This window comes from Corvus kubaryi, unplaced genomic scaffold (assembly GCF_017639235.1).
Source record: "Corvus kubaryi isolate FWS band 111438036 unplaced genomic scaffold, C.kubaryi_AGA036_p1.0 37232, whole genome shotgun sequence".
Classification (NCBI taxonomy): Eukaryota; Metazoa; Chordata; class Aves; order Passeriformes; family Corvidae; genus Corvus; species Corvus kubaryi.
The window spans coordinates 2,393,471-2,412,501 of record NW_024581066.1 but is presented as its reverse complement, the minus strand read 5'-3'; the positions used below and the strand labels follow the sequence as shown (position 1 = coordinate 2,412,501).

Here is a 19,031-nt window from a genome sequence, read left to right as displayed (position 1 = left end):
AGTCCAGCTGTCCCCCTCTACTGCAAGGCCTGTGGCTCTGCCTGCTAGGGCCAACTCATCCTGCTCAGCTGTGGTTTTTGGCTGCACTGCTTGGTGGGTCTCTTCTTCTTCCATCTCCCTGGCTGAGTGCCCGGGGTGATGCTGCTCCCCCAGGGGCAGGAACCCCAGCTGCAGAGCCCTCACTTGCTGTCTTTTCAACAAAGAAATGCCAGTGTGCGAGCTCCATGGCCCTCAGATGTGGACAGGGGGGTCTCTTCTCCCAGACCCTCCCTCTGGCAGGGAGTGGTGGTGCCCACGGTGGGGACACCCCAGACATCCCAGCTCATCCTGCTGCTGCAGTGCTGTGAAAGCCAGCAACTCTTGGGTCACTCTTGGGGCAAGCAGCTCCAGCAGGAAACTCTCCTGGCTCTCTGGATGTCCGGTCTGTTCCAGGTGGGTGATTCCTGTGCTTTTAACAAGGCAGGGGAAGAAAATTAAAAGCCCAAGTGAGCAAAGCAGCCAGGCTGAGCCAGGAAATGTCAGAAATGCCTCTGTCAACACTGCAGCTGAAACAAGCAGGCAGGCAGGCAGCTTCTTAATTATTGATGGTGCTTATAAATAAATGCTGGGACAGGGAGGAGAAGGTTATAACAGAGCAGAGAAGCCACTTCTGGGTGGGGGAGGGAACCTGAGAACTTGCTTGTTTTAAAGGTCATTTAGTTTTGCCTCTGTTTCCCCTTTTTTCTGTGAAACTCAGTGATATTTGAGTCGGTGGATTATCTTCCTTGGGTGTCTTCTTCTTGCACCTGCCTAACCTGGCCAGCCAGGAGGAGGAGAGAGGAAAGACAGCAGTGAGAGAAAGAAGGGGGAGGGAGGAAGGGAGGAAACACTGTGTGGAATGTGGGACAAACAGGCAAACGAGGAGACAACAAAATTAGTAGAGCAGCAAATCCCAACCCGAGTGTAAATAATTTTTCACCATGTGAAAAGAAGGTCTACGTAGGCTCAGATTTATCTTCCTGTTCCTGGAGCTCAAGCCCAGGCAACCTCTGATGCAAAGCAAGAGGAAAGTGCGTGACATGAGGCTGGGCAGGGACTAGAAGGAGATGCAGGGATCTTGGTTGGGGACTGGAATAGTAACCCAGTGTCTGCATAGCCTCAGGGACTTTTGCAGCAGGCTCAGGGTGGAGTGTCCCAGAAAAACCAGACCATCTGATGGCAATAGTTCTGGGATAGGGATCCCACAGCCAGCTGAAAACACAGGAGGGGTTTTGGGTTAGGATTTTGGACTGGAATTACAGCAGTACTTTGAGACTGACAGCCCCCATGGGAGTTTTAAGTGACTGTATGGTAGGGCTTCACAACTCCAGAAACTCCCCAGCTTACAAAAGTGAACACACAGGCACTGGGTGCAATAGGGACTCAGGCACAATGGAGCTCCTTCTAGTCTACACCACAGCAGACCTTACAGGGTCACCTTCCACCCCCCACCCAGTCTCAAGGGAGCCATTACATGTGGTGGGCAGCAGCACCCCAGTGCCTGGGGTGGGTTGTGGGTATAGCTTTGGGTATAGCTTTGCTCATCTTTCCACTGGGGCCTGCCATGGTTGCACACCTGCAGGATGAGCAGCTCTGCAGTGCACGGGAGATGCACCAGCACGTGGCTCTCTGGATGCAGACTGGGTAATACCATGGCAGCCTCTCTGCATTCCCTCTGTGCTGACACCCTGGGACCCCGCAGCCACCCTCCAGTGACGCAGAATGACATCAATAAATCAAAATTGAGGCCTCGATGGAAATGGGCTGCTCCCTGTCAGGAGGGCGGGCTCAGTAGCAGGGTGCTCCTGACAACAGTTAGGGTGGTGATGGGGAGCAGATGTAGGGGGAAGCAGAAGCATTCTCCCAGCCCTGGGGGTTTACCTGGTGCTTTCTGGAGGAGAGAGGAGGTTTGGGATGCAGCTGAGCAAGTCACGCCTCCCTGCAAGTGGCATGGAAACGCCAGCTGCAATCCAGGCTGAGGAGCTGAATGCAAAGTGCCAGTGCTCTCATGCAGGGAACCAGCTGGCCGTGAAGGGCACGCTGCAAAGGCGGGCTACTGGGATTCCCCAGGAAATGCCTCTCCTGCCTCCTTGGGCACTCAGCATGTGGCTGTGGACAGCGTTCTCCTGCAGTGGAAACTTCCTTCTCCCCAAAAATGCTCCCCAGAAGCTGGGGACCCAGGGTTGGAGGGGTGATTCAGCCATGGGCCTGTCCCTGCCCAGCCCATGGTGCCTGTCCCACAGCTGAATTCCTCTAGCACAGAGCCATTCCCTCCTTTCCCAAGCATCTGGGATGTGGAAGGTGAGCCGCAGCACCAGCTCTACGTAGCCCTGAGCTGCTCCCAAGGGATGGGAACTCTCGCCTCACCGTGGGTGCCAAGTCCATGGCTCCCCTCTGCAGCCTCGTGTGTGCTGTGCAGGAGCTGCCCACGAGTGGGTGCTGGCTGCTGCAGGAGCAGGGAGCTCACAGTGCAGGGCAGCGTGAGGGTGAGAGCCTGCAAACATAACCCAGAATCCCACAGATACGTGGATGTGCGGCTTCCTGGATTACACGTGTACATGTGGGATGTGACCAGCTCAGTGCACACTACCACTACGCAGGCAGAATCACAGAATCATAGAACAGTTTGGGTTGGGAAGAGCCTTTAAAGGTCACCTCTGGTTCCCTGCCCCTGCAGTGCTCTCTCTCCCTGCAGGGCTCAGCTTGGACACGCTACATTACGTTTGGTGTCTCTGGGAGACGGCTCAGCTCCAGCTGTGAGGGACCAAGCCCCACAGCTTTTGAGCCCGTGGCTCAGCAAGCTGTTAACATGGCTCAGCCCTGATACTACCACCACAATCCCAGGACCTTCCTGAAGGGAGTCCTATGGCACCCAAGGTGCAGCATGTCAAGGCCCTTGGGACAAGCAGCTTGTCCCAGGGCTTGGGGTGGCAGAGGTGCCTAGAGAGAGCTGGGCTTCTCCCAGACACTGTGCGCCAACCTCCCACTCTTCAGCCCAGGCTACTGAGAATGAAGCTCCTGGACCAAGTGCATGAGAAGAGACGTGCAAGTACTTTCTGCTCCCCTTTTGCCAATGTCAGGTAGTTGCTTGGGGTTGAGGCTGGCAAGCCCTTGCATTGCAGGTGCCCTTAAGGGACCTCGGGGTCCATCTGGCCTTATGAAGGTGTTGCCAACCTGACAGCACACGCTCACAGCAAAAACCCCATCATCTTTTAATTAGTTTCCCACTTCCTGCTGTCCCTTCTGTGTGCATTGTGTTTGGAGGTGCAAATGTATGCCCAGGATGCTGCTTGCACCTTAGCTCTTTGATGTTTGTAAGGGAATGCAGGCTGCAATTTTGGCCAGAGAACTCTATTTCAAACTTGTTTCACTTCCTGAAGCCTTCCCAGCTGAGCATTGCCTGCCCTGCTGCTGACATACAGGGCACACCAGACACAAATGTGGCAGCTCCTGCAGCTGCAGCACAGGATGTGAATGTCTTGTCCTCCTGCAGCAGGGAAAGAGGAGGATGGGATGTAAGTCTGCACACTGGGACTTCACCGGGAGAACGACAGGAAATGGCCTTTCCTAGGATCAGCAGCAGCCTGGCACGGCTGCAGCACAAACGCCAGCGTTTCTACTGCAGCGACCCACTTTACCAGCCTGAGATGATATGGGCACCACGGATGCCTCCACAGAATCACTCTTTGGTAGGGTAAGATCCATTTTCTCCTTCAATTCCAGAGCAGTTTTAGTGCTACTGGACTTACAGAATCAGGATTTGGTTATGCTGTGATGTCATTGATTCTTGCAAGCTCAGAAAGGATACGGGAAATACTAAATTTCATGTCTATAAAAGCCAAGAGCAGCAAAAGAGGAGGAAGAAAATTGGGTTCCCAAGACTGCCCCAGCTGAGGCAGAAGAGCACCATTGCAGCAGCTGCATCCCTGCTTACGGACCAGGTGGTTTTTAAGGTTTATAGGAAGGTGGTGCAGAGGATGCAGCAGCCCTGGGTGTGTTAGGTGCTGAGGCTGCTGCAAATACCCTGGGAACAGAGAGTCATTTTCCCATGGAACACAGGAGGGGACAAACAGACCTGGAGTGCCAAGGCATCAGGTCTTTGCTGCTCACTCACCACACAGTGCTGAGAGCTCAGCAGCTCCCACAGTGGACATGGATCTCCTTCCAACAGCTCTAAGAGCCACCGCTCTGTGGCACCTCCAGCAGCAGCCCTTGGCCTTCCAGGAGAGTGATGTCAGGGGCTCAGTAAGGGCAGCACCCAGACCTCTGCCCCTTAAGGGGTTGGGCAAAAGTCTATGAGGTCAGTGGCTTTTAAGCTAACAATCAAGCCAAAGTGAGTTAATTCCACAAGGCTGCTGCTGGCAAGCTCAGGCTCTGCTTTTGGAGCATCATGCAGGAGCAGCTCAAGCCAGCATTCCTCTCCTCCTCCTCACACCTACTCTCCAACACCTAGAGGAGACATCATCTCCTGTAGCAGCTATTAATACAGTAACACAACAGCACGCGGGGAAAGCGCTTTCCCAGTAACACAGAGTGCCCTTTCCCACCCCCTCCTGGTGCTGCTGTGGCCTGAGTCAAACACAGGAACTGTGCAACACCGGGCACCGATGCTGCTTTCAGCTGATGGCATGAGCCATCCTCTGGGACTCCACACACCCTCTCCAGCACCCTACCAGCCTTGTCACAAGGGACCCAAAGCACTGGGCTAGGTGTTCCAGCTCTGCCCAGTGCTCAGATGCAGGGATGTTAAGAGCACCAGTAGCACCACTGCATCCAGAAATGGAAAGAAATTTGAGAAGACACCAAGCTGCTCTGCCACAGTGGAATGCAGGCAGGCTCTGGGATGAGCAGCAACCTGCCCCACTTGCAGTGATGAAAGAAAGGGGCCTATGCACCCCTCTAATGGCTGAACTCTTGGCAGCAGGGGCAGATGCCCTGAGACCTTGGCTCACAGATCCCTTTGCAATAAGCCCTGCTTTAAGCTTCCTGTCTGGAAGCAGCATTTACTGATCCAAAGGCTTAAGGTCTGCACTCTTGCTGTAGCTGTCAGTGATTTGGGGGAGAAGGGGAGGACAGTTGGGAGCACCACCAGCCCCTAAAGGCTCCACATTCCTTCTGCCTTTGAGCCCTCACACTTGTATCTGGCACTTTCCAATGCAAAACCAGCTGCTGGCACTTGGCAAAGATGAGTAGGAGCCACATTAAGCCATAGGGACCACATATGAGATTTTGGGCTGGACAACCACTGAGATATTGAAGAAAACCCCTTCTCTGCTAAGGATGCCCCGCAAAGTCCACGTTCCTTTTTCCCCTGAGGTAAGCTGTTCACTGAAGAGAAGGGAAATGAGGCTCTGCTCACAGCAGCTGTTCACCCTCCCTCAGGCAGACAGTTAAGCGGGAAGCCTCTCATTCGGACATGGCCATTCCCCACTACCTCCTCTTCACTAATCTCTATCTGTGTGACAGCCATTTCCTGCTACCCATCCATCAGCATCACTGTGCTTCTTGCCCTCCTCCCTCTCTCTCTCTAAAAGCAGGCAGCTACTGGTCCTCCACCTCCCTTCACAGTGACAGGCAACCCTACCTGCTGGTGGAATTCATCTGTGTCAGGCTGCTGTTGCTGCTCACAGGGTGAAAACCTGCTTGTATTACTATACCGTTGCACTTTTGCCTCAGCTAAGATTTGTGATCTCTATTTAGGTCAATACTGTATCTGAAATAATGATGCTTTAGCCAGGAGCTCTGACCATCACTCTAACACTGAAGTCTGAAATGTCTTTGTGAATTGAATTTACTGGGTCCACCACTGCTTGTGAAGAATAACCAGTTTATGAGACCTGCTCACCTCAAGACAAAGCGTCCTGCTGCAGGCACTTCCATGCTGCAACACAGCAACAGTTCCCATTCTCACAACTCGTAAGATCAGTTGTTGGTTTTTAGGTAGGAGCTGGTAAGAAGCCAGAAGAAAGGACTTACAAGGGAGTGGCAGGAAGAAACTGAAATAAGAACATTCATCCAAAGCAAAGAGGTGGAGAGGGCGACAATTTTGTTCCCTCCGTGCTAAGGACTGGCTTCAGCACTACCCATTGCATAGCCTAACAAGCCTGAGCCCACAAGCAAGGTGGGATTTCTCTTTCCATTTCTAAATTAGAGTAGCATTTTTAATCAGAGGGGTGCCCTGAGTTCTGCAGTAGGACGGAACTGCTTAGACAAGAGTATGTGCTGACTTCTGCTGCAGGGGCAGAATGAACCCCTCTGGCAGAGCAGAAAAAAAAAGGTGCAGCTAACAAGAAACATCAGGTGAATGGATACTCTCTACCCTTTAATGGCTTTAGGATAACACTGTGCCAGCTCCCCATGTTCTCACAAAATCTCAGTGCTGATCCTGTGGCAAGACTTGCGCTGTTCCACAAGAAGCAGGATGCGCTGTTGCAACTAGTGCTTTCCAAGGCTCCATCCCCATGTGCTTGTGCTGGGAACAAGCAGTATCATTCTGTCAGTGGGGTCTCTGCTGATCCTGGACGGTCAGAAGTCAAGTGCTCCAAAGCAGTGGTTGCAGCAATGTTCAGCTGCTAATCCTTTCAGAGGGGCAGAGTATATGCTTGGTATCGAGTGTCCAGCTGGGTGCATACAGCTGTCCTGGCACTAAAGCATCACAGTTTGCTCTGAGCGAACTCCAGTGCAGTAGTCAGGGCTCCCTGCATGCCTTTGGCATTTCCACTGCCCTTAGCAACGATGGGAGAGCCTCCTGCCTTCCCTTCCATCTGCGTACAGACAGCCACGGCCCAGTCAGCAGCAGAGAACGTGGGGAGGCAGTTCTGGGGAAGAGACACAGACAATTTATTTGTACTGTGCATTATTTGCAGTCTATGAATAAAGAAAGGTAACAGCACCCTCTCCTCACGCAGCCTGAGGCAGTCATGACTGTGAGGACCATAAAGGCTGAGCTTACATGTTAATGCTGTACTTTGCCCCTGGGAAAACACAGCCTGGAGGATCCAGGGATATCCGTGCCCAGCAGAGACTGAAAGCACATTTGGTCCTGCTACAGTCATCTCAGGTTCTGCCCCTGTGTGATTAACCACCAACACTGGACAAAGCCCCAGGAAAAGCCTCAAGCAGGACCTGCTGAGCAGCGGGTCCAGCCCCCTTGGCAGGCAGGTTCCCCTTGTCTCTACCAGGGTTCTGCTTACCTTGGACACCTGACAGGCACAGAGCACCTCACCCGAAGCCTGAGGGCTGAGCAGCAGCACTGATGTGCCAGGAGACTTGTGACACAGCTGGTTCACTACTTTCATTAGGATCTAAGAGAGGCAGGGAGAAGACAGGTCAGGCAACAGCAAAGGAGACTAGCATCCAGCAGCAAATGTGCCCAGCAATTCCCTCTTGCTGTTTGCAGCACCTGAGGTATTGCTGGGCCAACAAAGAATGTGGATCACTCACAGAGAGGGAATCAGCTGGGACAGTATCAATGATGACAGGCTGGTTGCAGTATTTTGCTAGCAAGATTTGCGCCTTCTTCTCAGCCTGGAGGGAGAAAAACAGCACTTTGAAGGGCTACAGGTGGCACGGGGGGGGCTGGATGGGTGTTGCGGTGACCCCCCCCCACTGTGGGGCTGGGGCAGCGTGATGCCAATCAATCCCAGCCCATCCCCCGGACCGAGTTTCCCGAAGAGGCAGACTCAGAAGGTGGGTCGATGGGCGGCTCAGAAGCCTAAGCTGCACCCCCTGGGCGGTGCCCGGGTCCAAGCCGCCTCCCCCGGTTCGGGAAAATTCCCGGTTACTCGGTTGTTCACTGGTTCTCTGTTAGAACTCCCGCCTCTCGGTTTACGCCAGTGGTTCTTGTTAAATTGTATCCTCCCCCTGGCCTGTAACTCATTGGTTGTTTTCCCCTTTCACCGCGGTTTTCAAATTCCCTATAAAACTGAGCACAAGCCTCGGGGGAGGATCCCATAGCATTCCATCCCTTCCGAGCTTGTTCGGGTTGTGAAACTTCTGACAATAAACCTGTTAGGAGCCAGACCAGAACAGCCTCTCTCTTCCTCTGTCTCCGAGCTAACGTGAGCCGGTCCCATCGGCTCCTGCCGTGTTCCCTCTGCCGAGAAGCCAGCTAGCCAGCCCAGCCAGCAGCACCCATCCTGATGCCAAAGTCGCTTCAGCGACGCACAGAAGAACGCAGCTGGACTCTCTCTGACTGGGGGCACGCCAGAGCTCGTGCCTCGAGCACAAGAACTGCGTTAGATGGGGATATATGCATGCAATATACACACAAAAGGAATGCCAAGCGCTGCTCTGTGGGACAGATGGGAGATGTTTGATAGCAGAAGTCAAAGTAAGACTGGCGGACTGAAATCTCCATGTGGACACCTGTACAGCCCTCCTTCCCCAAATGCAAGCAGAGATGAACCTCTGTCAAAAGTGGAATAGAGAGTGATTCATTCAGTCCCCAGCCTCTTTCCTGGACCTATACAGTGCCACATGTCTCTGGAAGGCTTCTGTGGCAAGATGCTCCTACTTTAAGAAAGGGATAGTTCTTCCTGAGATCTCTAAGTTACCAATAAGCATTTCTAATCTCTTTTCATGTAAATTGGCAGAACACAGACACATGCGGGAAGCACAGCAAAATCCATGTAGCTGAAGGAAAGATTCTGTCCCGTCACTGTCTGACTGTATAACTTTGGTAAGCCCACTGTGAGGACCATCTCATCCTCTCCATGCCTAAACAAGGAGGTGATGCCCATCTGCCTACTGGTATTGGCCAAAAATGCTTGTATGGGTAGGTCTCTGTTCTCACAGGCAGGAAGACACGGAAATTCTGCAGGTGCTAAAAGCCCAGCCACTCATTCTCTGCATTTTAAACAATGGCCCTGGATAATGCCAGTGAAATCAACCCAACACAGGGCTTGTGTTGCACTGTGTGTGACTGTATGGGCTTTCTTCAGCCTTCTAATGAGACCCTAGTAACTGAGTGGCTGTGAAGTGTGACAGAGACACCAGGTGCCCTGGTGTGTGCTATCAGCTGGCTGCAAGTCAGCGTGCTGCTGCCTCAGTACCTGCTGCAGCTCCAGTTTTTTGATAGCTGTGTTGGCCGTTCGCTGCAGTGCTTTCAGGATGGTCTGTAGTTCTTTTCTTTGCCACTGGGGCATTACAGTGCTGGCCACCACCTGCAAGACAAATTGCTCTGTAAGAACATTAAACTGTACCTAGACATAGAGTGCTAGTTCTCTGGGAGGTCAGGCTGGAGCATGGCCTCTTCACAGACCCTGCTTTAACCCATGTGATCAGGGCAGCCAGTCACTGTGGTGAGCAGCTTTCTCTTTTCAGCTCGCCATCTGCAACACAGACACCTGGACACTGGCAAAAATCCTTATGACCAAAGAAGCAACAGCAGTGAGCAACTTGCCCTTGCTATTGACCATGGTAAGATGTGAACCTGGTAGGGAAAAAGTGTCTCAAGTGGATAAAGCCCATACTGGACTCTTTCTATATAGGACTGTAATCTTACTTGGGTCAACTGGCCCACTTCTTTGGAGAGGTTCTGCATCTCAGGAATAGAGGTGATCCTCTGCTGCATTCGTAGAGAGACAGAATCCACTTCCATAGCCAAGCACTGGCCTACTTCCCGGGCCTGCAGAGATGGAAGGAATGCATGCTTCAAATGCAGCAACAGAGACAATCCACAGGGATGGAGAAAGGGGGGAGACAGCAGAGTCATGAGCACTGAAATGCTGCTCAGAATCCAGTAAGAAGACACTTACAGATGGTTTAGGAATGACTGTTCCCACAAGACTCTGAAATACAACATTCCTCTCTAGATTTGCAACCAGCACTAGATAGTCACACTCACGAGGACCAAGCTGTCGAGCTTTATGTGGTATTTACGGTCAAAATTCATGTTTCCTTAAAAATTTGCACCAAAATCATCAGGATTTCACTGAGGAAAAACTGGGGAGCTCTGTGGAGCATCTTAGAGCTTTTTTCATTAGCAAATGCAATCTTGAAACAAGTGACTGAAGAAACAAGAGAAACACTAAAGCTGAAAGAAACCTCATCAGCTGTTCAAGCATATTTCCTGAGTTTAGGTATCCTGGTATATTTGTTACTGTTTTCACCAACAATGCTACTATTAATAAGTTTTTAAAAAGCTATTACAAGCCTTTTTCACCAGTGCCAATCCTTATGGTTTGGAGCATTTCCTCCCTGCCAGATGTCTGTGCCCAGGATGGTCCTGTGAGATTTTAGAGCAGGACAGCAGAGGACTGCTCTGCCTAGCTAGGATACACAACCCTTATTTCAAGTAATTCTCTCATGCCTGCAGCCTCCCTTGTCTCAGTAACACTTGCACAGAGCTCCTCTCGAGGGCTCTCCAGGTCAGCACTTCCAGCAAAGCATGCAGATGTGCCCTGCAGCTTTTTGTTCTTCTGCATGAAGAAAAGCTTCTCTGGGACACAGATGCACAGGGGACGGCCAGCCAAAAAGTAACAGATTTGCAGGGGTGGGCTTTGCCTTCAGTGTTCCCAATTCCACTGACTATGAGTCACTCTCCTCTGACAGCAGCCTTAAAGGAAGAGCGAAGGCTTACGGGGCACCTGACACTTCCAAATACTCAAAGGACAGAGTGATCTCACAAACTCAATAGTAGGTTGCTTACTTTTTATACACACCCAGCCAGACCAGAATCACAGTTTAGCAGGAGAAGGACTAAAGAAAGGAAGCAAAAGGGCTGTAAGAATGAGGCCAAAGCCCTGTAATCATCAAGTGCAAATCCAGCTGTGATAGGCAGGAGGTGAAATCAATGCACAAAGAATTACACCTTTAAATACCTACTGGGGGATTGAAATTTATAGACCAGAGGCTTCCTGATATTTTGTGCCAAGTTTTTATCTTGCAAAAGAGGGTCTGAAGGGAGAAATGAAGGTCAAGGAGACAGAGAACTAGGATGGGAGGGAAAGGAGGTGAATAGTGAGGTTCAGTAGCAGAGCTGAGTCTAAGGGTGAAGCAGGAAGCCAGATGAGGCACAGCAGGGAGGCTCCAACCAAAGCAGTTGGAGCTAATTGTCTATGAGGAACCTACAAAGTTTGGTCTTTCTGGCATTGCCTTGACATGGGCAGAAATCTCAGTTCCCTCTTTCTTACCTCTTTGGCTTGTCCCCCTGTCACTGCAATGACACGGCTAATCCCTCTGACAAGCTGGCGCTCGCTGATGATGGCCAGATCTTCCACAGATCCTGTTCGGAGAAGGTGCCTAAAAAGTCAGCGGAGAATAGGAAAGAAAGCACATTGTTCTTCACAAACAGAAATCAGGAAGTTTGCTTTGTTTTTAGAAAACTCTAAAGTCCACCAGCTCTTTCCTAATCCCAATACCTTGACTCTTTTCCCATCCCTAAAATCCTGATGGTACCCTGTTAGGCAAGAGATAGCAGGGTTGAAGCTACTCCAGAGGAACCTCTGTGCTACCTGCCCAGCAGGCTCCAGTCAAATGGTGCAGCCAAGTTTTGTCCTCCTTTCCTCTCCTTCAGCAGTGAGATGAATTGGCATTTTTCTCTTCTACTCAGCTGCTACTCCACCACTTTTTTGTCAGGCCAGCTCACAGCCCGGCCAGTAGACTCCAGACAAAGGATAGTTGTGCAGTCTCAGGACACTGACAACCTCCCTTTTTCTTCTTGTTCATTCAACACTGGGTATGAAAACTACAGTGTCTTGGGTTCTGTTACCACAAGTAATCATTCCAGACAGCTTCACAAGAACTGATCATCTCTTCTCCCATGCAGTTTCTTGTCCCACTACTCCCAACAAGATCTCACGGCTAGAAAATTGCTCATTTTCAGCTCTGTCTGCTCTAAGACCAGTTTGTTCCTTCTTTTTTTTTTGTGTCAGCACTGCCCTAAGATTGATTAACTTTTCTTCTACTCTCATTACTGCTAAAAGCAGAAGAGGGTGAAGATAATTAATTAAAATAATCAGAGCAGTCTCAAGTTCTCACAGCTGAATGGGAGTCTCCAGCTGGGTCCCCAGCCCTCCTACAACCCCAAAGGCAAAGCACCACAACCCTGGTGTGACAGGTCACACACACCTTTCCCACACTCTGCTGGTGCTGTGGCTTCCAGGTTGCTTTCAGACTATGAAGTAAGGAAAAATGCTGTGCATTTCATTAAAGTTTGCTCATCCTGGAACTTCCAAAGCTTCGTAACTAGCCCTGTCCTCACAAAATTTTTTCAGTGAGGAAACTTAGTTTCACAGTGACAGGGAGTTGAGCTTGTAGTGATGCTTCTATCTCAGCCACCAGTGCCCAAAAACATGCCTTCTGGCTGCAAGTAAAAGTCACTTACGTCCCACAGCAGAGCTCCACAGAGGTCTGCATTGCAGCCTTGGAGTCACAGGTCAGCACATTCTCCACAGGGACCCCCAGGGACACTATCCTCACTGGATCTGGATACCCCTGACAGAGGAGATAGGGATCAGCAGCTAACAACATGGTTGTTCAGGGGCACTTACAGACTGACTACATGGCTTCAGGTGTCTGCCTCATTTTTCCCCTATTCTAGAGCAGCCCCTGAGTCAGGGGTGGCACTACTTCTCCTCCACAACCAGCCACCAATGGGGAGAAGAAACAATTGGTGACATGACAGGCTTTTGGTCCACAGGCATAAACAGAAAGCCTGTGCATCACCAGTCTCCATGTTCTACAACACAGTGTCCTGAATCTCATCTCTGTCCTATTTTCCCTTAGGAGTTTTGGGAGACAATTCCCTTGCAGAAATATGTTGTGTCAACATCTCGTGTCCCAGCTGATTCCTGCTGAAGGAGAAGGCTCACGAAGATGTGTGCTGCCATCCTGTCATACCTCATCCACTGCCCGGAGCCCCCGAACTCTTCTTGCCAGTGTGAGGGGCACTTCAGCCATATGCACCACCTCGTTTTTTTTGATCAGATCCTGGACCACTTGCTCCACTTGCTGCAGCTGCTCCACGGTCACATGGCCCTGAGGAAATCAGCCACACTCAGGAGAAGGCTCCTGAGAGGTAGAGAACGAAGGAGGGAGAACTGGGGCAGAGCCACCAGATGACTCAGCTTGGGCACACCACTCTTCCCCTGCATCTCATCTTCTCTGCTTGTAAAAAGGAACTGTGAACATCATGGCCCTCCCACCCTCTCCTCCCATGACAGATAAGGATTTTTGATGCAAGAGCATCAGCCAAAGCCCTCAAGAGAGATACTAGAATGAGTGACAGGTTACCAGGGCCAGCACTCAGCCTGACCCAAAGCTTCACAAATGCTCTCGCCTGAATGTCTGACATCAGATATGTGCCACAGCCAAGCACCATCTCTGAAAGACCCCTTTACACTATTTCGTGTCAGTCCCATGACCACTGGCCTTGCTAAGTCCTTTCCCTTCTGACCCCCATTCATCCCCTCAGCAAGCCCTGCTCAGGGCCAGGACAACGCAAAGCGGACGCAGTCACATCCAGAGGACCAAGCTTCATTACTCAGATAAAATGTGACTTGTCTCTGAAGGAGTGATTATGGCAAGAGGGGAAAAATCCCTGGAGAGAAGAGCAGTACTGGAATGGTGGTACTGCTGAGAACTAGGAAACTGGATTTCAGAGTCACCTTGGCATCAAAGTCGAAGCGCAGCCGCTCTGCTGTCACATGGGAGCCCCGCTGCTCGGCGCTGTCACCCAGGACGTGGCGGAGCGCGAAGTTCAGCAGGTGCGTGGCGGTGTGGTTCGTCATGCAGGCCAGGCGCTGCGCCTGAAAGCACACACCAGTCAGCAGGAGTGCTGGTTCTCCACAGCTCAGGGGAGCAGGGCACGGCACAAAGAGATAAGGAAAAGGCTGCATGTGAGGGGATAGGAGAAGATAGAGGAAAACCAACGGGTAACACAGCTGTCAGATGAGTTACATGACAGGGCAGATCTAACTTCTTTTTCCATGGGATCATCTTTGAAAAACAGTAAAGGGTAGGCTGGATACTTTTGGACAGACCAATGGCTCGCAAAGATTACAGAGTCAGTTGTGATGTCTCCTTCCCACTGCACACTACAATGAAGAACAGTGTCAAGAATACAATGGACAAAGACCTGCTGTGCCCGGGTTACTCAGGACATCACAAGGAAAAGGTTAAGAGCAGTTAGCTTATCAACCTCATCCACAAAGAGCTGCACTTGGTCACCAACACGCAGGGTTTCCACAGCAGTGACCTCATGGATCACGTAGCCACCACAGAGATGAACTGACTCTACAGGGAAGAGTACATCCTGAGAAAAGAGACAGAAAGATGAGTTAGGACACAGGGAAGATCCAAATACCTGTGCTATGTATCTGCTTGACCCAAACACAATTCCCACCAATCCCTAAAAGAGAGGGATGGGTGGGAAAAGCAGAGAGAAGCTTACTGCAAACATAACCAAAGTGTCTCAGACCTTCCATGTACCCAGCCACTCACTACACACATACATTGAGGTTGCCAGCTTGCAGTGGAGGGGCACTAATGCCACCCGTGCTGATGAATTTTCTTAGCAAGTATGCTCATCCATGAGAAAATGGACAGCATCTCCCAAGGCATCTGTCTCTGGCATCCAAGGTACCATTTCTGCCTCAATGGGATGGAAACAAAAACTGGACCACCACTTTGGCTTGGGGGGAAGTGCTGAGCAAGGCACTGTCACATTCTGCAAGGCTAAAAAGGCCCAGGGGTGATTATCAAGAGCTGGAATGGGGAAAGGAGAAAAAGCTGCACCTCATGTAACTTCCCAGGACAGGGTCAAAGCTCTCCCTCTGGCAAGGCTGAAGGAACATGCTGCAGAAGTGGAGGTCCTCCCTGATGCTCTTGGGGGGAATATGAGTTTTTGCACTGGATGTCAGGTTGGGCACTGCTTGCAGCTGTCCAGGACTGACCAGAGGTAAGTTACTTAAGTCACAGACTCTGTGGTCAATGACTGCCTTCTCTCAGCATTACAACCCCAGCTGGCAAGAATGCAGCACATTGAAGGAAGACCTGAGAAGACTTTAGTTTTCCTCAGCAAGATGAAATGCAAAGAGCTGTGAGAGACAACCAGAGCAGCAAGTACACCTCTGTGAAGTTACTGCTGATTCTGCCTCACCCCACCTTGATGCCAAGGGAACTGTCAAGAGACAGCAGCTTGCGAATGAACACAGTAAACCCATCACTTGGGGAATTGTGCCTGGCCTCAGAACCCGTAGCAGCCTTGGGTTAGGCAGCAAAGGGCCTTACCTGCTGTCCTAAACGTATCATGTAGCCTTGGTCAGAATCTTGCCCACCCTGCTCTGCATAGAAGTTAGTCCTGTCCAAGATGACACCACAGCGCTGCCCTGCCCCAACCTCCTTCTGGAGAGACTGATCTCTGTACAGCATCAGGACAGTGGCCTGGCATGGACTGAACTCTGTCAGGGGAAAGAAGACAGCAGCAATTAGTGCACACATCCTGTCAGATTGCAACAGGAAAGGAGGGATCACTTCCCCATGCCAACCCTGCCAACACCCGGGCTATACTGAAAGCTGGCACTTTGCCTTGGTAGGAGAGGAACAGCTACTGGTAGAAAGGACAAAGGACTAGAACTACTTCACCCCTCACTTACCTAATGACAGAACTGCTGAGTAGCAGCTAAGCAGGCAGGGACACCCAATCCGGCTCCACATGAGCCTGGTAGAAGAAAATGTGGCACAGACACATCTGCATCTTGCTACACTGCAAGCTTGGCAAACCTGACTTTTATGAAGAGATGACAGACATTGTTGATATGGGACAGCAGGGATGTCACCTTCCTGGATGCAGCAAGCTTCTAACATGCTCTCCCATAGGATCCTTGAACCCAAACTTGGGCCCTATGGACAAGTGGACCATAAGGTGGGTGTGTAACTGGCTGGGCAGGGGGCCCCAGAGAGAATTGCTCAGTAGTTCAGTGTTCAATGATATTCAGCTACTAGTAGAGCTACTTGGTAGCTGTAAGGGACAACACCACTCAACATCTTCCTTAGTGACTATCCCTGACAAAATGGGATGTACCCATATCCCACTTAATTGGCAGGGACTGGCTGATACATTGAAGAACTGGACTGCTTTACAGAGGTATCTGAGCAGTCTACAGAAATGGACTGACAGAAATCTTAGGCTCTCAGGAGCAAGCTGAACATAAACCAGCAGGGTGCCCTTGCAGCAAGGAAGGCTGCCTGCCTGCTGGGCTGTATGAACACAAACATAGCCAGCAGGTCAAAGAAAGAGGTTATTCATCCCTATTTAGCATTTGGGAGACTACATCTAGAGTACAGAAAATTCTGGCTGTGTGTAAAGAAAAAAAAACTTTACACTCTAAGAGTGATAAAGAACAGGGAACAGAGAGGCTGTGAGATCTCTGTTCCCGAAGATACTGAAAACTTAAATGGACAAGGCTCTGAGCAAGGTGATACAACTGTGAAACTGATGTTACTTTTATCAAGAAATTGGACATCCAGAGATCCCCTTCAACCTGAATTATTCCATAATTCAGAAGCTGAGAAGGTGGGACAGTTCTAGCTTGGAGATTTCAGCCAATGTCACTGCTAGGCTTTTTTCCTCTGTTGTGCTCTTGCTGTAGTATATATAGCTTGAATTGCCTCGCTTTCTGCTTAGCGTGGGCTGCCACCGGCACACTGGGTAAAAGGGAGTTGGCTGTACACAGCCATCTCTAATTGTCTGTGACAGCCACACCACCTCTTGCTCCCCGTGGCTTAACTTCATGCCTTCCATAGAGCACCAGCAACCTCAGTTACCCTGGATGCCAAAAAGCCTGCGCTGGCACCTAGTGGTGTGCCACGGAAACAGCAGGGGCATGGTTTCACACAACTACATAATCCCTTTGCGTAATTACCCTTCTTTCTCCCGAGCGCACACACCCAGAAGCCTAATTGTTGGAGACAGACTTTTCTCCGGAAGAAATCAACAGTCCCTGTTTCACCACTGCACCCAGGTGGTGCCAATGCAGAGCTCAGCCTTGTTACCAGCCCAGAGCCTTCCTAGGGACATACCAACAGCACTAAGAAAAGCACCTAGTTTGGGATGAGCTACAGCGGTAGGGAAAAGCTGCGGCAGCAAGGTGGACAGGTTTGTACCACGAAGTACACGTTGTGCATGCATGAGGTTAGGCAGCAAAAGCAGTCATGTGAGGGACTGCAGCAGAGCTTGCCTTGCAGGAGGCCAGGCACTCACCATAGTGCCCGTGCCGCCCCAGCGTGTAGGCGTACTTCGGGGAGTCGTCGGTAGCAGGCACGCTGCTGCTCCGCAGCTGAGCCAGCGAGTGCACATCCAGCTGGGTGTTTGTGTTGCCTGGCTGTCCTGCCTGTGGGCCACCAGCCTTCCGCTGCAGCAGAGCAAAGGCACAGTTAGATGGGAGATACCTGGGGGCAAGCAAACGTAACTGGAGCTACAAGGCTAGGAATGATTTCTTCCACCTTCATGGAAAAGGCTTGTTCAGATCCAGGCTGATGTAGGCTACTGCTAACCAACCCCATCCCTTCACACCTCACAAGCACTCAATACCACTTGTGCTAGCCTTGAGCCAGGCCATACACAACTGTTAACACATTGCTCCTGGCACAGCTTGCTGTGTAGCTGTGAAGCTCCCAGGTCATTAAAGCTCAGGACAGCAAGGCCTCAAACCAATTACTGCACTGGGGGGTGGTGGTGGTTGGTGGGCAGTGCAAGTATTTCAGCACTACAGAGACCAAGGAGATTTTGTAAACTCTTCACAAATAATTTGCTTCTTGGGCTGTCTAAGCTGGTTCTACCTTGTGTGAGAAGTTAGACTACATGACCGACAGAGGAGTCTCCTAACCTATAGAAGTATTTTATAACCTTCACTCCAGCAGCAGTCAGCATCATAAAATACCTGAAGAAAAATCGCCAGCCAGTACTTCAGTCCCACATTCAGAAACAAGAGGATTGTGATGACACTGCTATTTCAGACTCACTTCCCCTTCAGCGAGAAGGTATGTAGTCCTGTGGTGCTCCAAAGAGCCTCAGCAGTGAAAGGGAGCCTGCTTCCATGTTCACAGGAGATAGGTAAGGCTTTGAATGACTCGGACAAGGCAGGTCTCCCTCTTACCTTTGCATCTTCCAGAGCAAGTTCGTTAAAAGCAGCTGAATCCAAACTGATTCCCTTCTCTTCAAGCATCAAGTCAATCAGATCCCGAGGGAATCCCAAACTCCCATAGAGAGACCAGGCTACTTCAGCTGTAAGACAAAAAGAAGGACAAGAACTCTGTGTGAACACAGAAGGCAAAGGCATCTCAAGATTTGTCTGGATGGGACCAATTAGTGTGTGCTTTGGTAACTGGATCCACCTGTACTGTGTGCAAAAGTTAAAGGGGAAGAGAAGCCATGCAGTTCTTTTTGCATGGGACTGAGTACTAAGGATGCTCTACAGCCCCATTCCTGCTAAAATTCAGTGCAGCACATCTAGACAGGCAGCTGCCCTGGTTGGGTCTTGTGCTACTCCTCTCAGCTGTGTGTTGTAAGGACCTAGTTATCAGTCAATAAAACAGCAAGGGTGTCGCTGTTGCGCACAGGGACAGTGAAAAACAACATAGATTCAGGTCAGAGAAGTATGGTCGAAGCCGACCCCTTTAATGCCAAAACCCCATCTTTTTATAGCATGGGTCGCAAAAGAGAAATTACGTGACTGGCCCCTTGGCTAGCCACCCACCAAAGTGAGTGGCTGAGCAGTATAACCACCCATTTCAAAATATTATTCCCAGTGAACCAAAAAACAATTCCACTATGTTCTCACAACAGCCCTGCACCTGGAAATGTTTACCAAATAGCAAACCGTCAGACAGCTAGCTTGCGTGAGAACGGAGACTTTCACATGAGACAGTAAAAAGCGGAGAATTTTTCTCTGCTAGCCTTCTCAGTATCTACACAAGGGCATGTTTCTAACTTGCCTGATGCCTAGTTGTTGTGAGAACAAAGTACTAGAAAACAACTGCAATCTGGAGAAAGGAACATCTGCTGCTCT

General features: G+C 50.6%; 2 protein-coding genes across 4 annotated transcripts in view; one reads left to right on the top strand and one right to left on the bottom strand.

Moving 5' to 3' along the window:
• Positions 1-6,314: 6,314 nt before the first annotated feature.
• AARS2 (alanyl-tRNA synthetase 2, mitochondrial) overlaps positions 6,315-19,031 on the bottom strand; it is an 18,647-nt gene continuing 5,930 nt past the window's right edge. For 2 of the 3 annotated variants that reach the window (XM_042022948.1, XM_042022949.1), the window contains exons 10-22: positions 18,120-18,247; positions 17,225-17,375; positions 15,253-15,422; positions 14,162-14,275; positions 13,629-13,769; positions 12,862-12,999; positions 12,347-12,456; positions 11,154-11,262; positions 9,524-9,646; positions 9,072-9,182; positions 7,462-7,545; positions 7,212-7,322; positions 6,315-6,836 (exon numbers count right to left, since the gene is read on the bottom strand). In XM_042022948.1, coding sequence (XP_041878882.1) covers positions 6,672-6,836; positions 7,212-7,322; positions 7,462-7,545; positions 9,072-9,182; positions 9,524-9,646; positions 11,154-11,262; positions 12,347-12,456; positions 12,862-12,999; positions 13,629-13,769; positions 14,162-14,275; positions 15,253-15,422; positions 17,225-17,375; positions 18,120-18,247 — 1,655 coding nt within the window. In that variant the 3' untranslated portion in view covers positions 6,315-6,671. Of the gene's footprint in view, positions 6,837-7,211; positions 7,323-7,461; positions 7,546-9,071; positions 9,183-9,523; positions 9,647-11,153; positions 11,263-12,346; positions 12,457-12,861; positions 13,000-13,628; positions 13,770-14,161; positions 14,276-15,252; positions 15,423-17,224; positions 17,376-18,119; positions 18,248-19,031 lie in introns of those variants that run through there. The other variant, XR_006015190.1, reaches the window with a different exon arrangement.
• RNF8 (ring finger protein 8) overlaps positions 15,422-19,031 on the top strand; it is a 21,951-nt gene continuing 18,341 nt past the window's right edge. Inside the window, exon 1 of the mRNA XM_042022950.1 lies at positions 15,422-15,886. Within this exon, the coding sequence (XP_041878884.1) occupies positions 15,794-15,886 (93 nt within the window). The 5' untranslated portion in view covers positions 15,422-15,793. The remainder of the gene's footprint in view (positions 15,887-19,031) is intronic.